Source organism: Rhineura floridana, chromosome 22 (genome assembly GCF_030035675.1).
Source record: "Rhineura floridana isolate rRhiFlo1 chromosome 22, rRhiFlo1.hap2, whole genome shotgun sequence".
NCBI lineage: Eukaryota > Metazoa > Chordata > Lepidosauria > Squamata > Rhineuridae > Rhineura > Rhineura floridana.
Window position 1 is genome coordinate 12,523,720 of NC_084501.1, and position 20,271 is coordinate 12,543,990.

General features: G+C 47.7%; 2 protein-coding genes across 2 annotated transcripts; one reads left to right on the plus strand and one right to left on the minus strand.

Annotated features, from left to right (window-relative positions):
* Positions 1 to 3,743: 3,743 nt before the first annotated feature.
* SCNM1 (sodium channel modifier 1) lies at positions 3,744 to 10,125 on the minus strand. The gene is made up of 8 exons (XM_061605723.1): positions 9,963 to 10,125; positions 9,479 to 9,549; positions 7,993 to 8,081; positions 7,784 to 7,881; positions 6,424 to 6,524; positions 6,087 to 6,262; positions 4,988 to 5,126; positions 3,744 to 4,013 (listed from the first exon to the last, which is right to left on the minus strand). The coding sequence occupies exons 1-8, from the start codon at positions 10,011 to 10,013 to the stop codon at positions 3,914 to 3,916; spliced, it is 825 nt and encodes a 274-aa protein (XP_061461707.1). The 5' UTR covers positions 10,014 to 10,125; the 3' UTR covers positions 3,744 to 3,913.
* A 1,531-nt stretch (positions 10,126 to 11,656) lies between these two features.
* On the plus strand, positions 11,657 to 20,264 carry LYSMD1 (LysM domain containing 1). The gene is made up of 3 exons (XM_061605724.1): positions 11,657 to 11,946; positions 13,629 to 13,969; positions 18,204 to 20,264. The coding sequence occupies exons 1-3, from the start codon at positions 11,767 to 11,769 to the stop codon at positions 18,391 to 18,393; spliced, it is 711 nt and encodes a 236-aa protein (XP_061461708.1). The 5' UTR covers positions 11,657 to 11,766; the 3' UTR covers positions 18,394 to 20,264.
* Positions 20,265 to 20,271: the final 7 nt, after the last annotated feature.

Sequence of the window (20,271 nt, forward strand, 5' to 3'; positions counted from 1 at the left end):
TCTCCGCTTTTCATTTTTCCAATCTTAGATTTGGTTCTCCACATTTCTGCAGATTTTTTTTTTTTTTTTAAGAAAAAATTTCATGGAAATTCTCCAGCATTTTAGTGAGAGTTTCTCCTACTAAACACATTTTTGCCTGCAGTTTTGACTAATGTACACATTTTTGCAAGCATTTTCTCCTAATATAATCATTTCTTGTATGTCATTTCACTTATATTCGTTCTTACGCACACTTTCCCCTACTATATGCATTTTTGCAAACATTGCTTAGTTGGAGAACTGCATTGCAAAATTCAGATAAGTGCAAATTTCATTGCAAGGTGCAAATATTATTTCAGAAAATGCAAATTTGGCTTTAAATGTGAACTGTCTCGAATTTGTCCCCCATCTCTAGATACAACCCAATAATAATGAGTTGTATCCAAATAACGTCTACTCAGAGTAGGCCCATTGAAATTAATGAGGCTTAGGATATGAACCCACAAGCAACAGTTCCTAAAACAGAGAACCTCCAGCCCGTGGGCCCAGCTGAAGTCCCAATATGCCCCACAAGGCACTAGCGCACAAGTCAGGTGGCAGCCTCCCTTTATGAGGCAGATGAGTTTTCTAAGTTTAATTTATCCTGGTCTAGAAGCATCAGAATATTTTGGAGGTGGTCCACAGGGCAGACTCGTCTAAAAAACCCGGGAAGTCTGTGGGTGTCCACGTTGATGAAATCTAGGTCATTTATCCTGCCCTTCTACTACAAAAAAGGGGAAATTTGGGAGAAGTCTGAGGTAAACATAAGAAGGAAAGAACATAAGAAGGAAAGAACATAAGAAGAAGGCTTGGCAACCTGCCAATCCCCTCTTCACAAAAGTCGGCTAACAATGGCCTCGCGCTCCTGTCAGCGAATGTCTGTCCTCAGATGCCACGTGGGGTGGGAAAACCAGGATCTCAGAAGATGTTCCTCTAAAATGTCATTCTGGCAGTTTTAAAAGGCTGGGTGAAGAACAAAGAGATTTTAAAATTATTATTATTTAAAAACTCTTGTGGAAACAAAACTTCAAACAAGCCCTAGTGCCAGAAGGCTCAAATTCAAACTTTCCCCCTTGGTGTCAGTCATGTACGTGAAAACATGGAAACTGAGGGCACCCATTTGAGCCTTGGGAATCAACAAACACTCTTATTTTGACAACGGCGACTGCTAGAGAGCCCGCCACAGGCCAAAAGGATGACTGTTTTTATGGGTGCAAGAAGATATTAGTCAGAAGGGCATTTAGGAGTGCCTGTGGGCATCGTCAGCAAATTGTTTCCCTGCTCCATTTGGGTCTCTTGTTTGGCGTGACAGAAGTCTCTGGATGGAAATTTGCCAGATGACAAGGCCTACAGCCTGACATTCGCAGAGGCGGCTTTACCGATGGCCGCCATCTTAGGTAAGAGTGGTGTTTGTAATTCCCGTAATGTCACTCAAGGGTGTCCTGTGGCGAACTATGTTTTGTTATAAAAAGGGGAAAGGGAAAGGTTATATATGGCAGCACGATTTACCTCAGACAAGGCAGATATGAGGGGAAACCCTAGGAATGATAAATGAGGGCACAAGGGCTGTGAGGGACAGGTGGTGGCAGAAGCAATATGGAAATGAGGATAACCGAGAGGGGGAAAGGGGGCATCCTTTTTTTCTAGAACATTCTGAGGGTTCTAGACCAGTGTTGCTGAACTAAATTAAGAGGGCTTATGGTCACCCAACTTGCTCCTTTGAGGAAGAGGAAGGCTTAAGCAGAAGCCGATTGATGATACGACAATGCTGAGGGTGATATACGCGAAGATAATCTCACAACAACTGTGAGGTAGGTTGAGCTGCCAGGTCCCCATGGGAGTTTCATTGCTGAAGGGGGAATCTGAACTTGGGTTTCCCTTTCTCTTTCAGACATTTCTCACCATTACTAATATCCAATCATAGACAGTGTTTTGTAGAAATTTATAGTTAAAGCTTTTAATCTCTAATTTTTAGGATTTTGATTATGTCTATATGGAATGTACTTGTGTTTGGTTGTAAGTCGCCCAGAGTGGCAGATTAACCTCTGCCAGATGGGCGTCTAACAAATCTCATAAATAAATAAATAAATAAATAAATAAAGTATGATGAATTCAACAAATGGAGAAGATCAAGTTTCTAGCCCTTATGACTGAGAAAACAGCCTAAAATGATGGGGGCGCTCCCAGAGGCTGGCAATGTGGGGGCACGGGTAGGATTTCCATTGTTTAGGGGCAGGATTTAGGTCCTCTCCTTAAGAACCAGTGTGGCGGAGCGGTTAAGAATTCAACCAGGAAGACCTAACTTCAACTCTCCGCTCAGTCACAAAGCTCCCTGGGTGACCTTGGGACAGCTGCTGCTCCCTCCCTCTCTTGGCCTAACATACCTCACAGGGTTGTTGTGAGGATAAAATAGGTTGGGAAGATGAGAAGGAGCGACTATTCCACCCTGAATAAATAAATAGAACAGAACAAAGCATTCAAAGTGTATTGCAAATGCCACACCCTTTATTGAAAGTCAGAATTCGGCTTTCCATGCACTCCGATACGTAAAAAAACCCAGATGGAAGTGCTTTAAAATAATAGGAAGCACAGGCAGCCTCAAGTAAGAGCTCCACTAGGAATCTTGTAAGGAGGCTGCCACTTTATGGATAATTATTCCAAGCAGGTGGTATAGAGAGAGAGAGGGGGGTTTTTTTGGGGGGGGAGAGAAAGAGAAGAATCCCCCCCACTTCCCCTGATGTATTTATACTGCCCGCTGATATCAGCAGACGAAATGGGACACCACAACGGATCAGGTTGCATGAAATCTTGGAACCAGTCCGGCAAGGAGGAGGAGAGGAAGGCAGCCCAGTCTTAAATTAGGGGCTTCCCTTGGCTCTTCAGCCTGAAGGGGTCACATGCACCCAGTCAGCGCGCCACACGCGCCTGTCAACCAGCAGGCCTCAGCTCCGGTGGCTCATCCTCCGTGGTTGACACGGACAGCTGTTTGGGGGGGTGGGGTGAAAAAAAAAGTCACCAGCCCTGAAGTTTACGCAAGCGGGCAATGGAAACGTTCCATCTCAAAAGGGCAGCGGGGCAAGGGGGGGTGTTCAGAGCTGACGCGTGCAGAGGGCCCTTCGCCAGACCGAGAACATACGGGCCGTCCTTGGCAGCCCATGATGCACTGGGGGGGTCACACTCCACCTGCCCCCGTATTGTGATGCATTGCATGGGGAAGGGCCACATAGCTCAATGGCAGAGCACATCCTTTGAATGCGGAAGGTCCCAGGTTCAACCCCCAGTGGCATCTCCAGGTAGTGCTGGGAGAGACCTCCCTGCCTGAAACCCTGGAGAGCCGCTGCTGCCAGTCAGTGTAGGCAGTACTGAGCTAGATGAACTGGGGTCTGACTCAATATGAGGCACCTTCCTATATTCCTATTTAAGTCAGCCCTTTGTTCAGAACTATGAGGACTGGAATCTTACTTCATTTTTAGGGCAAGGGCTGTGGCTCAGTGGCACAGCACCTGCTTTGCATGCAGAAGGTCCCAGGTTCAAGCCCCGATGGCCTCTCCAGGTAGGGCTGGGAAAAGACTCCCTGTTTGGAGCCCTGGAGAGCTGCTGCCAGTCAGGGTAGGGAATAGTGAGCTAGATGGGCCAACCTCACAGGGTCTTTGTGAAAGGCAGGCTCTAGAGGACAGTGAAGCAAAATTAAAGAACCCAACAGAGGGAGTAACCCAACACTAATCTGTACTCCTATTTTTTTATTATTAAAACCATTCTGTGTATATGACAAAGATGTTTGCTCCTGCATGCATCATCTCTTAGTGTCCAGCCAGTGACACATTTCCAAGGGCACAGCCTATCACAAGGCAGCCACATCCACTTTGTTCCCCTTGGGAAGGAGGGAACGATGTTGTCAAGATGGAGTCAGGGCCGGCGGCTCCTCTTCATCAGAGTCAAATTCCACATTCTCGTCTTTCACCCACTTGCCAGAACCATCTTGGACCCAACCAGAGCTACCAGAAAAGGGAAGGAAATAAACACATCTTAGAAGGGGGGGGAGGAGCTTGCTTTCCTGAAACAACAGATCTATGCACACTTACACAGTGTATTATCAACCAGCACTGTCTGACTCCACAGCTGTTATATTGTATGCTCTGCAATATTAATTAAAAGCTTCCTGTTCAGAACATATGAAGAAGCTGTCTAATACTGAATCAGACTCTTGGTCCATCTAGCTTGGTGCTGTCTGTGCTAACAGTGATTCTCTAGAGTTTCAGGCAGGGGACTTAACCCTACCTGAAGATGCCGGGGATTGAACCTGGGACCTTCTGTGCGCAGAGCAGGTGCTCAGCCACTGAATTATGGCCCTTCCCTTAAAAGGAAAATAAGATTCCAGTCCTCATGATTCTGAATAAAGGACTGATTTAAATAGGAATGCAGTAAGTTGACAAATACTTGGTTCATCTAGCGTAGTCTTGTCTACACTGACTGGCAGCAGCTCTCCAGGATTTCAGCTCTTCCTAGAGATGCCACTGAATTACAGCTCCTCCCCAAACTGCTGAGGAGGTCCAGTGCATTTTATTGCTTCCTGCTCAGCATGGCTGGCGGGTTGGGGGGAGGGGCTTACTGATGAATTACTCTTTAATTAGTCAGCTTCTATTCACTGCTGGTGGTGGTGAGGCTTTATGTTACTCATTTGCTTTCATTTCCCCTCTCCTTTCTTTCCAGTACTATATAGAGACAAAAAACAATAAAATAGTCCCTTGCCTGTATCTGCGCTGGAAGGGATGTATTGCCATTGCATTTTATAGTAAAACCTGACACACACACACACCCAAAAATGGAGTGCAGCCATATGACAACAGTGTTGTCTGGATTTCCTGTCAAAAGTGAGCAAAGAAGGGACTGCAATTTCAGAGAAAAGGGCTAGAGTGGAAGCAAGCAACATTGGTTCCTTGATGGTTTTAGATTCCAGCTGCCTGCCTACCTTTTCAGCCGCAGATAGTGTTCCAAAGTGCGTCGCTTCTCTGCGGTGAGGTCACCAAGCTCGGAAGAAGGCGTCCCAACATGAGGGGCCTTCCCTTTACGGCTGCGCTCCTTCCCTGGAGCAGATCTTTTCAACGATTCTGAAATCGAGAAAGATTGACGGTTAAGAGCAGCCTTCTTGTTTACTGACAGCTCTGATGGGGGTGGCATTGGTAAAATCCTGTCAACTTATTTATTTATTTAGTATTTAGTATTTGATTTATATCCCGCCCTTCCTCCCAGCAGGAGCCCAGGGCGGCAAACAAAAGCACTAAAAACACTTTAAAACATCATAAAATCAGACTTTAAAATACATTAAAACAAAACATCTTTAAACACTTTTTTTTTTTAAGCGTTGAAGACATCTTAAAAAAGAAAAGAAAAAAAGGTTAAAAACATACTGTTTTTTAAAAAAGGTTTAAAGATATATTAAAAAGCAATTCCAACACAGACGCAGACTGGGATAAGGTCTCTACTTAAAAGGCTTGTTGAAAGAGGAAGGTCTTCTGTATGCGCTGAAAAGATAACAGAGATGGCGCCTGTCTAATATTTAAGGTGAGGGAATTCCACAGGGTCGGTGCCGCCACACTAAAGGCCCGCTTCCTATGTTGTGCGGAATGGACCTCACGATAAGATGGTATCTGCAGGAGGCCCTCACCTGCAGAGCACAGTGATCGAACTTGACAACATGGACAAGAGAATTGTACATACACTGCAGGCCCATCTCTCACTCCTGAATTGCTTTGACAGTGTAGACCAGAAGAAGGTCATAGACTGTTGCTTGAGAAACCTGCCATTTTTGACCTGCAGCTGCACGAGGAACAGCAAGAGGGGAAAAGCACTGTTTAAGGGAGACCTCAGGTCCTCTGCAGCACTGGCCACTGTGACACCGTGCTGAAGTTTCAGGCACGGGACATTCCTTGTCTTACCTGGAGATGTCAGGACCTGAACCTGGGGCCTTTTGCAAGCCAAACATCGCTCAACCACTGAGTTATGGCCTTACCCCAACACGGAAGCATCACGACCCTAAGCCCAAACAGTTCTAGAAAGCAGTTTTCTACCTGACGTGGTGGTTGCAGACCCAGGCAAATCTGCAGAAGAAGTGGTTTCTGGGCCAAAGGGTCTATCCTCGCCTGCCTGTGCTGGATTCCTCAGTTTTGACAGCTCCTTTCTGTCAGCTTCTATGGAGCCAGCATCTGTCCGTGAGGTACTGGGGCCCATGTCACTTCCTGTCTCCCTGTGCCAAACAAATCACACAATCCGGCGTAGTAGAAACTTAACTGTAGGAGCAGCCGTCTCTCTCACCGGCCACCCTGCCCAGCTCCCCAGCAAACAGGGAACATGGACACCATCCGCCTCAATGTTCATGGGGGCATGGTTTGCGAGTAAGCCCGTCACCTGTTGCGCCGGCAGCAGCTGTTATAAGGGACGGTTTTCAGCAAAGCATTCTGCGCAATCTTCCTGGTCTGCACAAGCAAAGGCGCAGGGCCTGGAGCTGCCTAAAGAAACAGCGTTGATCGATTGATTTATTTCCAGTTATGAATCGCTTCCTAATAAAAGACCCTGAAGCAATTTGGCAAGAAAAACATCAACACTAGATACGTATATAAAACGATTCCATACATAAAACCAAAACAATTTCGCATATAAAAAACAAAATTTCAAATCCAAATACATTCTTTGCATTATAGGAAAAGCGAGACTTAGGCTACATCCGCAACATACATTTAAAGCAGCATTATACCACAGTCATGGCTTCCCCCAAAGAATCCTGGGAACTATAGTTTGTTACGGGTGTTTAGAGTTGTTAGGTGACCCCCTATTTCCTTTCACAGAACTACAGTTCCCAGAATGGTTTAACAGAGCTCCCAGGGAACTCTGGGAACACTCAGTTTTCTGGGGAGAGGGACTGATTGTTAAACCACTCTAGGAATTGCAGCTCTGTGAGGGGGTCTCCTAACAACTCTCAGCACCCTTAACAAACTACACTTCCCAGGATTCTCTGAGTGGGTGAGGGGAAGCCACGGACATTTAAAGTGGGATCATAGTGCTTTAAATGCATGGTGTGGAGATGGTCTTAAGTGGGTTTCTGCAGTACATCATTTATTTACTTACTTTATAAAAATACAGGTATACCACAATTTCACAAGTGGTTTACAACCAATATATACGTAAAAATTAAAGTCACAGATCATCAGCTGATTCAACTGCCTGCACAAACTCGACGGCACAGAAAAGTTTTCTGTGAACATTAAAATGTAAATGTACTGCCCTCAAGTCGGTTCTGATTTATGGCGATTTTCATGAGGCTGAGAGGCAGTGACTGGCCCAAGGTCACCCAGTGAGCTTCATGGCTACGTGGGGATTCGAACCCTGGTCTCCCAGGTCATAGTCCAACACCTTAACCACTACACCACCCTGGCAAACATTAGAAGATTAAAATAGAAGGCGCCAGTTGTTATCTCTACTGGAAGAGCCTTCTGGAGAACCGGGCCAATAACCCTAAACGTTCGGTCCTTATTTATTTATTATAAAAATACAGTTCTGAAAAGCACTGGGGGGGTGGGGAACTTGGCAACCTGAATGGTGTTCTTCATGCTAAGCTTGCTATCTGACATGCACTTACTTGGGAGTAAAGTCTCCCTGAAATCAGTGAGACTCACATGCATAGGGTCGCAGGGTAAGACTCCTCAGCGCATGCTGAGGCTGCAACACTAGCCTTAGCCATTAAGAGGCGCTGAAGAGCACCCAGACCAACCTGGGCGCCAGCGTCTTCCGCTTGGAGGTACTCCTGGTGGTGGCGCTTCTGAACTTCCCTCTCCAGCGAACGCTTCTTCCCGTAGAACTTCTGCAAACCTATCACAAAGTAAGAGAGGGAAACAGCAGAGTAGCACAGAGTTGTCTGTGTTCGAATCCCCAGGCAGTTTGGGGATGCTGAGGCTTCAAGCAAAGCCTCGGCAGACTTACCAATTAGATGCTTCTTTCCAGAGCGGTGGACGGTGAGCATGTCAAGAGTGTCAAAAACCGGCCTGTGGAAGCAGACAGCGCAGGCGTATCTGCCAAAGGGGAGGAACACGCAAAAAGAACGCATGTGGAGCTGAGTAACCTCATAGCAAGGTAAGGCTGTTGGCTCATGTAGGCCAGCACAGTCCATTTCAGACTTCCCCAACCTGGTGCCCTCTAGATGTTACTGGACTCCCATCGCTTGAGTGCCTTTAAACTGGAGATACCAAGGGTTTCACCTGGGATTGTTTACATGCACAGCAGGGGCTCGACCACTGTGGTACAGTCCCATGCCTTCAGGAGTATAACCAACAGAGATCAACGTGCTTGATCAGTGAAAGCAAATTTTTAACCTAAAAGCATCAGAAGAGCCCTGTAGCTGCATTAGGCCAGTGGCACCATCTGGTCCAGCATCCTTTTCCCATGGTGGCCAGCCATGTGCCTATGGCAAGCAGGATCTGAGCTCAAGAGCAATCTCCCTTCCCGTGGTTTTCAGTGACTGCTATTCAGAAACACATTACCTCTGATCATATAGACAGAGCATAGCCACCGTGGCTAGTAGCCATGGATAGCCTTCCCCCCCTCCCTGAATTTGTCTAATCCTCTTTAAAGCCATCCAAGCTGGTGGCCATCACTGCCTCCCGTGGGAGCGAATTCCAGAGTTTAACTATGTGCTGCTGTGTGAAGGCTGTCTCTTGTCTGTCCTGAATCTTCCAGCGTTGATTCACTGGATGCCACCAAGTTCTAGAGTTACGCAAGAAGGAAGAAAAAGGTTTATCTGTTCTCTTTCTCGAGAATCCATAACTCATTTTTTACAGACCCAATTTCTGTAATAATTACCTGTCCTTTTTTAAAAATCTCTCTTAAACACACACACATTCAAACAACTCTTTAAGCTGCTTTGGGTCCCAGTCTTGGATGCCAAATGGGGTATAAATAGAAATAATAATTATTTTAGGAATCACATTGCCCTCCTCTCCATAGGCTAACTCAAATTGACAACAAGTTACAGCGGGGCCAGCTCTGTGTATGTGGGAATTCTGATCACATTATTTATTTACTATTTGATTTATATCCTGCCCTTCCTCCCAGCAGGAGCCCAGGGCAGCATATTAGAATTTAGGAATTGTATGCTGCTTTGATTCAAGTCCTTCCCATACCTTATATTTTTGCCATCCTCACAACAGCCTTGTAAGGCTGGTCAGGAATACTATTTCCACATTGCAATGAGGAAGAGACTGGCTTGCTTTAAGGCTGTCTCGTGAGTTTGCCGTTCAGAGGCCAGAGTCAAACTGGGGTCCTTCCTCTTTGCCATCATGCTAGCCCAGTGCTCTTGGGCTGGGAGAATGTGCAGAGTGCACAGCTTGCTCTAATTGCGAGTCATTAGCCGTACACAGACTCTGCACGATCGAAGTGGCTTAACAACAGCATTGCATTCTGTAGCTCTGACCTGCCATCCCTCAGGAGCAAAGCTTCGTCTTCAGGAATGTAATTGGCCAAAAGATCAGCAACTCTTCTTTTCTGGAAACGAAAAGAAGAAAAAAGAAAAAATCCGTTTGTTCTCACGGTAGACATGCAGTCCTAGTTGCAGGCAGAGTTACAGCAGGATAGAGGAACTTGGGGGCTGAGCCCACAGGTTTCACAGAACAGGGGGTCTCTGAAGGGGGGGGTATGAGAGGATTCTAGAGCAGGGAGGATTTGCAGTGCGGGCTGCTTACTCTACAGATATGTCCAGGACTGGGATCACGTGCAGAGTGCACACTGTGCATGTGCAGAGGGCTGGTTTGCTCCTGAGTATATGGAGCTGGAAGCTTACATATGAACCTCAGCGCCTTTTGGAGTCCTGGCAAAATGCTGAAAGGTGGTTGTGTTTTTTGGGGGGTCACCCCCTGAATCTAATTTGATCTCCACTGATTCCGCCCCCCTCCACTCACCTTGAGGACATTCAGCTGACTGGGGTCGTCTCCCTCCCTCTTGAAAGACATGCTCCCCCTCCTTCACTCCTTGAGACCCCAAAACTGAAAAAGGGACAGAACTCCTCTACCCACTTCCTGTTTTGGTACGGTGGCGCCTCAAGGACTACACCTCCCAGCATGCACTCGGCTTCCAGGGCTTCCATCTCCCAACCAATCAGGCCTCAGTGACTATATTTTCCAAGCAGGCCTACGGGGATGGACGGAGTGCGAATAGGACTCCACTTCCCATCATGCGTCACGGTTTCCAGCTCAAAATCTGCAAAAGTAGACGTAAGGGGTGGGGGGAATGCTTAAAATGCCAGCAAGTCAGGGGAAGACTTTTAAAATACATGCTGATTTTTGAAGTGCATTTTAAATCTGGGTTGCAAATGCTGCCTCTCTATGCAACGGGTCTCCCCCCCTCTTTTTTTTTACTATATATTGTTGGCTTTCAATTATTATTATTGTGTTTTTACTATTTTGTTGCAAGCTGCCCAGGAAATGTTTACTGGTGTTTATTGCTTATTAAATTAATTTAATTAATAACAACGAAGAGGTACATCCCACTAACTAAATCTTACTTGGAGCAAACCATTGAAAGCCTAAAATTCGCCATGCCCGTTGATTTCTGTAGGTCTAGTGCTGTGTTAAAAAGCCTGGGGGATTGTTAGCCTCTCTCAGTCCTACTCAGAGCAGACCCACTGAAAGTAATCAACGTGGCTAACTTAGGTCTATTAATTTCGAGGGGTCTGTTTTATTTTATTGTTTATTTATTCTCTTCTTGAGGAATTAGCTGAATCCAGCCCTGGGTGACTGAAAGCAGGCTTACTCCCAAGTAAGCGTGTAAAGGATGGCAATCTTCCAGCGCTACCCTTTCCCTCTGGAAATCGTTTCCCATTTCATCCACGTTGAGAATCTGGCAAACACACACACAAAAAGAAACTGGCTGGACTGCAATTCCCAGCATGCCATAGGGCATAATTTCCCAAAATGCAACACGGGCACAATCCACTGAGGAGTGCGCCTTTGTTCCCCCTGCCCCTGGAGGACTACAACTCCCATCATCCTGTGTCAGAGGGATTGTCCTCTAAACAAGGGAGCTTGATGGGAAATGTAGTCCTAGTCTAAAGAATTTTCTCTTCCTCCGCCCCCCCCCAGCTAAGCCTCTCTGTGTGTGTGCCAATTTGCAGCTAAAAAGTGCAGGAGAACCTTGCAAATTACAATGTGGAGGTGTGCATAAAAAGAGCGGTGGTAGACGGCTCACCCTCCCACCCCCACAACAACTACATCTCCCAGAAGCCTTTGCGCGGGTGGGCGGGGCCAGGACTAGGCTGGGTTCTGTTAAACTGCCTGTTCAGAGAATGCACAGCGGCTAGGCTGGCACCCGGGAGGGGGTGCTCACTGGATAGTTTAGAGGGGATTTCCTTTGCGTCGGGTCTCCTGGAGGAAAAGGGGGGGGGAGAAGAGGCATCCCAGGGAGGATTCCTTTGGGTGCCAATTTTTGGGAAGGTCAGCAATGGAAGCCTTTGGAAAGTGACAGCTAAGCAGCCCGTGGCTTTGGAAGGTGGCAGTTTTGGGGAGAAGGTGGGTTAGATCTGGGGTGTGAAGAAGGCAGCGAGGGGTCCTGAGCGGACGGAGCCTCGCTCGGGACGGGGCTTGACTGTGAAATGGGCCCTCTTGGCTGCAGGAGTTGGTGGCCACACTAGGATCTACCCTTGCAGGTCGCCCTGCTGGCCTCAAGCTGGCGTGTTGGCTCCCAAGGTAAGGGGGCAGCGGCTAGAGGATGGCCTCTCCTTCCAAACAGGGCTCCCCTGGTGGGGCTGGGTTGCTACAAGGGAGCAGGACCCGGTCGTACGGCAGTCTCGTGAAAACAGTTACCTCGCCGGCGCGGGAGAGGCGGGTTGAACATCGCCTGGAGCCCGGGGACACCCTCCAGGGGTTGGCAGTCAAGTATGGGGTCACGGTGAGTCTGTCCGGTGCACCCCGGGGTGCTTAAAACGGAGGGTGTCATGCAGCGGGGAATGCCTGTGGGGTGCCTGGAGTTAGCAAGCGAGGGGGCTGTGATTTGGCGCTGTGCATGTTCAGAAGCGATATTTGTGTGTGTGTTCATCGTGTCTGTTTTTATTCCTTCTTTTAATTTTCTTCCCCCAAAAAAATTATTTATGAAATTTATATCCCGCCGTCCCTCCCTCTCAGTAGGAGCCCAGGGTGGCAAACAAAAACACTCTAAAAATCTTAAAAACTAAAACATCTCTAAAGACATCTTTAAAAAAAAAAAAACGTTAAAAACATTTTAAAAAGCAGTTCCAGCACAGATGCAGATTGGGATAAGGTCTCTGCTTAAAAGGCCTGGTTCTTTAAGGGCAGGGATGAGAAACTTCTGTGTCCAGATGTTGCCGGACCCCATCACCCATCACAGTCAGAGAAAATGGGAACTGGGGTACAGCGAGTGGCCCTGCTGTACCCTGATCTAGGGTAACTGAAGCGCTGTCCAAAACCTTCAGTAACTATTCCTTTCTCACCTGCATAGTGACTGTTTTTGAGTGTTTAGGCACAGCGAATTTAATTGCTACAATCACGTTAAAAAAGATCTTAAACAATGACTCAGTGGGAAGGGAAAAAAGTAAAACAAGAGAGCATTTTTGCAGTTGGTTCAGGGCAGGGGGCAGGGGGAAGAGGGGGAAATATTGCTTTGTGCCATGTGTAACTAACTTAGAGTACTCACTGCCACAGGAAGTGGTGACAGCTTCTCATCCAGATAGCTGGGCTCCTGCTGGGAGGAAGGGCGGGATATAAATCAAATAACAAATGACATGAAACTAAAAAAGGACTAGACCAATTCATGGATGATTTGTAAAAACCGAGGATGGTTGAACCACAGCTGCTAGACGTGGTGCCTAATGGAGCCTCCCTGAACAGACGCAGTCTACCTTTAGACAACAGCTGCTACAGGAGGGCTGTTGCCTTTGAGCCCAACACGTGGCTTCCCGAAAGGCAGTTGTGGTTGGAAGCAGGTCTCAAATGAAACAGGGCGGGCTGTAGATGCAGAACTAGACAGGCCTTTGGCCTGATCTGGCAAGGCAGTTCATGATATGCTTTTTGCGCAAAGGCTTGGCGGAGTCTTGCACTTGATATGAATGCTTCTGCTGGGAGGAAGGGCAGGATATAAATCAAATAGTAAATAAATAAATAAATATGAATCAGTGGCATTTCCCAACACTTACAAATCTTGCCAGGCTTTGAGCAAATTTGCAAGCCAGAGGTTGACATCTCTTCCACCCAAGCAGAAGTGAGAAGCCTTAGCTGGCGCCTCTCCTAGCCAGCACCTCTGTGTGTGTGTGTGTTCTTGACACTATGAAATTTAAAATGCTGCACTTGGGCAATCCCAGTTTGTATGGGGTCAAAGCCGAGTGCCTCGCCCTGCACAAATTATGCAAAATGAGCCCCTTTGCACAATTTCTCTTGTTTTGCATATCTTCACATTCATCAGAGCTAGCAGCTTTGTTAAATGATCGATCTGTCTGTCTGTCTGTCTCCATCCTGAGCATATCCGTCTGTATGTCTGTCCGTCTCCATCCTGAGCATATCTGTCTGTCTATCTGTCTAATCAGCCTAGTCTTAACAGTCCTGTTGCTTCCCTTCCAGACGGAGCAGATCAAGAGGGCCAACCGGCTTTACACCAACGACTCCATCTTCCTCAAAAAGACTCTCTACATCCCAGTGCCGGTTGAACCCAAGGCATTGTTGTCCAACGGATTAAATCTTGACGAGGAAGAGGGGGAGGAGGAGGGGAAGGTGAGAGAAGAGGCAGGAGCTGGTCATCCCGAGGCCAGCAAGAAGCAGAAGCAGCCACGGAAGAACAGGGCCTCACTGGGCTCAGCCCCCAAGCACGATCTCACTGCTGCCGACTTCCTCTTCAAACTGGACTCTGAGATCCGCCGCTCCAAGCAGGCTGCCACAAAGAAGTTGCGGGAGGGGGGCAGCGTGTGAGTGCTCCTGTTTCCCCCCCTCTTTGTTGTAGGTCCCAGGTGGGGTCGTAGAGGCCTAAGGGTGCCACAAGGCAGGTCCTCCCCTCCCCCTGCAGAGTGAGCTACGTTATGTCGCAAACCCAGGAATCTCTGAGGCAAGCGTAACATAGAACCTAGGAATCTACCTTGTACTGAGTCGAACTGCCAGGATTTCAGGCAGTTGCCTCTCCCGCCCTACCTGGAGATGCCAGACTGAACAGGGGACCTGGATGCAGAGCAGGTGCTCGGCCACTGAGCTATGGCCCTTTCCCTAAAAAATAAAGCTTCTAGTCCTCATGGGCCTGAATTAAGGGCTGGCTTAAACAGGAAGTCGCCTTACACCTAGAGTCAGATTACTGGATCATCTAGCTCAGTGTTGTCTACACTGACAGGCAGCAGCTCTTCAGGGTTTCAGGTAGGTCCCAGGCTATGGTCTGAAGGCACATGAGGCCAGCTCCCTGCTGAAGCTAAGCAGGGTCAGGTCTGGTCAGTGCCCGGATGGGAGACAGCCTGGGAACCATATGTAAGCCGCCTTGCATTTCTAGCATGAAAAGAAAGGCGGGGTAGAAATGAATTAAATAAATAAATAATAGGGAGTCTCTCCCAGCCCTAGCTGGAGACATCATTGGGGATTGAACCGGGGACCTTCTGCATTCAAAGCAGGTACCTTCGGCCCTTCTCCGTTATAGTTAGGACAGGGGTTCCCAAACTGTGGACCACCAGTGGTCTGCAAGGTTCATTTGGGTGGTCTGTGGCGTGCCTGTGGATCATAAGAACATAAGAACATAAGAAGAGCCTGCTGGATCAGGCCAGTGGCCCATCTAGTCCAGCATCCTGTTCTCACAGTGGCCAACCAGGTGCCTGGGGGAAGCCCGCAAGCAGGACCCGAGTGCAAGAACACTCTCCCCTCCTGAGGCTTCCGGCAACTGGTTTTCAGAAGCATGCTGCCTCTGACTAGGGTGGCAGAGCACAGCCATCATGGCTAGTAGCCATTGATAGCCCTGTCCTCCATGAATTCGTCTAATCTTCTTTTAAAGCCATCCAAGCTGGTGGCCATTACTGCATCTTGTGGGAGCAAATTCCATAGTTTAACTATGCGCTGAGTAAAGAAGTACTTCCTTTTGTCTGTCTTAATCTTCCAACATTCAGCTTCTTTGAATGTCCACGAGTTCTAGTATTATGAGAGAGGGAGAAGAACTTTTCTCTATCCACTTTCTCAATGCCATGCATAATTTTATACACTTCTATCATGTCTCCTCTGACCCGCCTTTTCTCTAAACTAAAAAGCCCCAAATGCTGCAACCTTTCCTCGTAAGGGAGTCGCTCCATCCCCTTGATCATTCTGGTTGCCCTCTTCTGAACCTTTTCCAACTCGATAATATCCTTTTTGAGATGAGGCGACCAGAACTGTACACAGTATTCCAAATGCGGCCGCACCATAGATTTATACAACGGCATTATGATATCTGTGGTCGAAGACGGGAGATGGCACATCCATTGCGCTGAATATTTGTGTTGATTTTTAATTATATTTTTTATTGCTTCTGTTGTTTCTTAAGCCATATTTTATGGCATTACCTTGTCACTCTAAGGAATTACAGCGGCTTCAGCAGGGAGAAAAATTATGGAGTGGTCTGCTAAGACCCTCAAGCAGTTTTTAAGTCGCCCATGGGGGGAAAATAAATGTTTGGGGAACCACTTATTTAGGACACTCGGTGTGAGTGAGCCAAGTTGCGTTGTGGGAATAGTCAATGCAAGTTGCATTCTTTTCCCCTGGGGTTACAAGCAAAGGGTGAAAATGCTCCCAAGTAGCTTTTTCATTATTCTCCTTGCCTGAGTTTGCAAAGATTAAGCATCCCTCACTGCCTGGATTGCCCACCTTTTCTATTTCCTCCCTGAGGCCTCCGTTCAGGTTTCCACCACAACCTGAGCCACTGTTTTTTCTTCCTCAATTGTACCCATTTCACAGATGGGGAAGATGAGTGACAAACGTTCTGGGAGGATGTGCTTTAATATTTATTCTGCTGGGGATTTTCTTTCTTTTCTTTTTAAACCATAAGATCCCAGCTATATAAACTATATAAAACATTAAAATCACTCAAAACAATTTAATATAACAACATACTTTTTACATTTTAATTTGATAACCTGTCCCATGGGCTGGAGTTTGGGTTGCAATGCATATTACAGAGCTGGAGACCTTATCCCAGCCTTTCTGAATGGGGAGATGCTAACACTTAATTTGGAACAAGAGGTTAGTTATGGCTTTGAAGTAGCAAAATGGGCACTCTGCACGTGCTTAGAGGCCTCCTTCATAGGTTCTAGGCTTTGAAAAGAAGTCTTGGATCTCAGTCTCGAGAGTCCCAACTCTCAACAAATGTATTGATTGTTTTTCCTTAAAAACAAATCTTATTCAAAATCCTCAGGGAGAGGGAAGAAGGCTTTAATGCAGAGCAAGGGTCTCCAAGCTGTGGTCTGTGGACCACCAGTTTGAATTCACCAGCTTGAATTCTACGGGATTCAAATTGTAATGCTATAAAATACAATGTAAGAAAGACAGGAGCGATGAAAAGACCATTAAAAATCAGACGGCATCTGAGCACGCATCACAATGGCTGCAACAGGCAGACAAATCATTAAGTGGTCCGCCGAGACCCTCAACAGTTTTAAAGTGGTCCATGGGGGGAAAAGTTTTGGAATCACCCCGGACACAGAGGGAATTGGTTGCTAAGAATGCTGTGGTCGCCAGAGGGCGCAGTGGCCCCAAAATGGTATCTGCCCAGTTCTGGAATCCTGCGCTTGCGAGAAGTTCTAATTTCCTGTCCGTTTTTTAACGGATTTCTGCAAAAGTGCACATGTCATAACAAGACAACGGGTTGAGAGCATGTGGAGTTTTGAAACTGTGACTCCCTTGGACAGGGTGAAGCACCTCAATTCTGGCCAGTTGTTTTGTTATTGCATGCCCATTGGATTTCGCTTCCAGATCTTTGCAGGCAGCTTGGCTTGGTAGTATGAGCAATCTAAGAACTATTTTTGCTCTTAGCCTTCCCTTCCCCCCACAACACAACACACACACCCAGCTTCCATTGTTTGGGCGAATCTGTTGCTGGGTGATAAGAGGAGGAAGAGGAGGAGGAGGTGGTGTGTGTGGGTGTTCTTATTGCTGCACATTGTGATCCTGCCTAGCAGGTGGTGAAGAGGGTGGCGGGGGAGGGCTTGGGGTCTGATCCAACTCTGGGCCTCCTCTTGGCCGAACACAGGCTTCGTGGGTGTCCCTTTTACAAAATAAAACAGATGAAATGTTCTATTTGGTTGCTGTCTTGTGAATCTTAAACAGGAGTTGGCAACCTTTTTTTTCCCCACTGAGGGCCAAATTTTCACCAAAGTAGTCTCTCGGGAGGGGGGCGTCCTGGCATTGGAGGGGCCAGAGTTGGCACTGAGTGAGGGCAGAGCCACCTCAGCCTCTAAAGAGTTGAGAGGGAATGGGGAAACTCCTGTCCCCAAGCTGTTCCTGACCCAGATCTGGAACTCACTGAGGCCTTTTTGGCTTGTGGATTTTAGATAGACTAGCAGCTATTAGCTGTGATGGCTTAATAGAGCCCCTATCTTCTGGGGCAGTATACCCTCCCCCCTTGAGGACCAGATGCTGAGGGCAAGCAGGAAATGGCTGTTGCCAGCTCCAAATCCCCTGGATGTGGGCATCAGAGGTAGTCCCAGAGGTAGCTCTGGGACATGGAGCTTCTATTTATGCAGACTAGGTTGGGGAAGAGGCTAGTCCCTGTTTCCACTTCATGGGCCTCCTCCATTGGAGACAGAGCTGAAGATGAGATCTGACTGGTGGGTGGGTGGGATCTGCCTGGTCCAGCATGCCGCTTCAGTCAGTGGTCAGCCGGATGCTAAGCCCCCAAGTGTGGCGGAAAAGCAACAGTTTTCTCTGAGTTGGATGCCCCTGGTGGTTGGAGATAGACTGTCTTTGTAAATGGAGGTTCCAAACAATCTTCACAGTAAACCAGCATTTCCCAGCTGAAGCATCCATTTTTTAAAAAAATCTGCTCATGGGCTTCCCGGAGGTCTGTGGCTGACCCACAGTGGAAACAGAAAGCTGGGCCTGATAGATCTGATTGAGCAGGACTCTTTTTTCCAAGGGACGAACCCCAAAGCCGCAGCCACAGCAGAACTCTAACCTTTGCTTTTTCTCTCTTTCCTGCTTCAGGGTTTCTGGAGACGAACCAGGACCCAGCCACGTGCCCGCCTCCTCTTCCTCCTCCTCCTCCTCCTCCTCCTATCAGAATGAGCCTTCTCTGTGTGCCCAGCAGCGTGCCGTCCTGGGCCCCGTGCCGCTCACCAAAATTGCCCATGCTGACACCCTCCGTGACCAAGAGGACGAAATCTTCAAGCTGTGATTGCTGCTGTATCCCTCCTGCCTCTCCGGCCATCCTTGGGTCGACCACCATTAGTGAGAGCCCCCCCCGTCTGTGTCTGTCCCCCCCTTGCTGTCACCAACCATAAGGGGACTGTCCCTCTGGAGGAGGGGTCAGGGAGGTGGCGGGTGGCCCTTCCAGTCACCCCGTAGATGGGCAATGAGGGGGGGGTCCCTGTGCTGTCAGAAGTGTTAGTCATCGCGATTGCTCGTCCATCCAGATTTGGATTCTGAATGGACTTTTCTGTGTCTTCTTTGTTCTGTGTCCTTGACTTCTGTGGTTCCCCCCCACCCCTCGCACCTTGGCCAGCTCCTTGAAAGTCCGGATGAAAACCTGGAGCGGGTTCCGCTGCCCCACTGACATTGCAAGCCACCACTGGGGTGGGGAACCCCCTCTCCATCCCAAAAATCGCCTTTGGGCTGGAGGAGTTGTGGGATCCGCCTCCCCCAGAGGAATTCCAGGAGAGGCTGACCATTTGGCAAGGGGCGGGTGACACCTTTCGCTTGACTCAATGGTGGAATAAGCAAGCCGCTGTAGCACACCCCTCTTGGATCTAAAGCCTTTTCTCTCTCTCTCTCTCTCTCTCCCCCCCCCACTTAGATAGATAAATTTTATTTCGATCCAAGACCAGCAAATCCTCCCCACTTTTGATCTTGTTGTTGGGGCCTCTGGGGCTTCTTGTGCTGCCTACTCCTGTGATTAAAACCAACTGGCAGTTTTTGCTGACTTGTCTCTGCTCGATGTGCTTGGCCCGACTGCGTCTGTTCATTTCCCCCACTCCCCTCTCTGTGGGGTTATCTACTGTGGTAAGCGACAGCCTGAGTTTCCAGGGTGCCCATGGCAAATAAATTCATGCATTGCCCCCACACACTCCTGTTGCATCTCTGTGTGATTACACCCTTCTGGTTTTGCCAGGGTGCAATAGGGTTTCCCCCAATGCAGAGGGTGCCCGCCACCTCTCTGCACGAGTCAATGATCTGAGCTAAATTTTTTCCCCTTCAGTAGGAGGCACATACAGACCAATTATTCAAAAAGAAGGGGTGGGGGTGGAATATGTGACATGCAGGGTGGCTGTTTTTTTTTTAAACTCGCACTCTTTTTCAGAAGGGAGAACATTTTCTGGATGTATGACATTCCAGGACTCGGGGGGGGGTGCACTTCATGCTGGGGTATGTGCCAAAACTCCATGTACAGGGTCAGTCTATCTGATGAGCTGGGGGCTGAATTGCCACCAGTGTGGCCCACTCCTCAGCCGTTGCCCCCATTCCAAATTGGCCTCCCCCCATTTCAAAAGTAGTTGTCGACCAGCACCCTGGGTTAGGGATTGAGTATGGGGTGGGTAGGAATTTGGTCTGGTTCACATTTTAATGCAAACCCACCTAATTCACATTTCGTGAAATGGTAGGCAAACTGAACTACAGCTGTCCTTCAGAATTCACCCGTAAAGGTGGACCAATGCATTGACATTAGACGAAAGCATTCATAAACGTGCACATATCTGTGAAAACGATGGGCCAAACTGCATTATATTGGGGAAAATGGCTTGCAGAAAGAAAGAAAAAGTGTCAATTTGGTAAAATTGCTTGCAAAAATGTGTATTATGAGGAGAGATGCACACTAAAATGTGGATGAGTTTCCATGAGGAGTTTTTTTTTAATTGCACACTGATCTGTGGATATGAAGAACTGAATTTAAGCTTGGAAACATGACACACTGAAATTCAAAACTGAAATCAACAGATTTGCCCATTCCCTGCCTTAGACAAGTGGATTGGACCGGGTGAATCTGCAGGAGATTCTCAGGTTTGACGTGACAGGCTGTCACAAAGAAGCTATAGGAACTTGTGCTTTGAAACCAGGT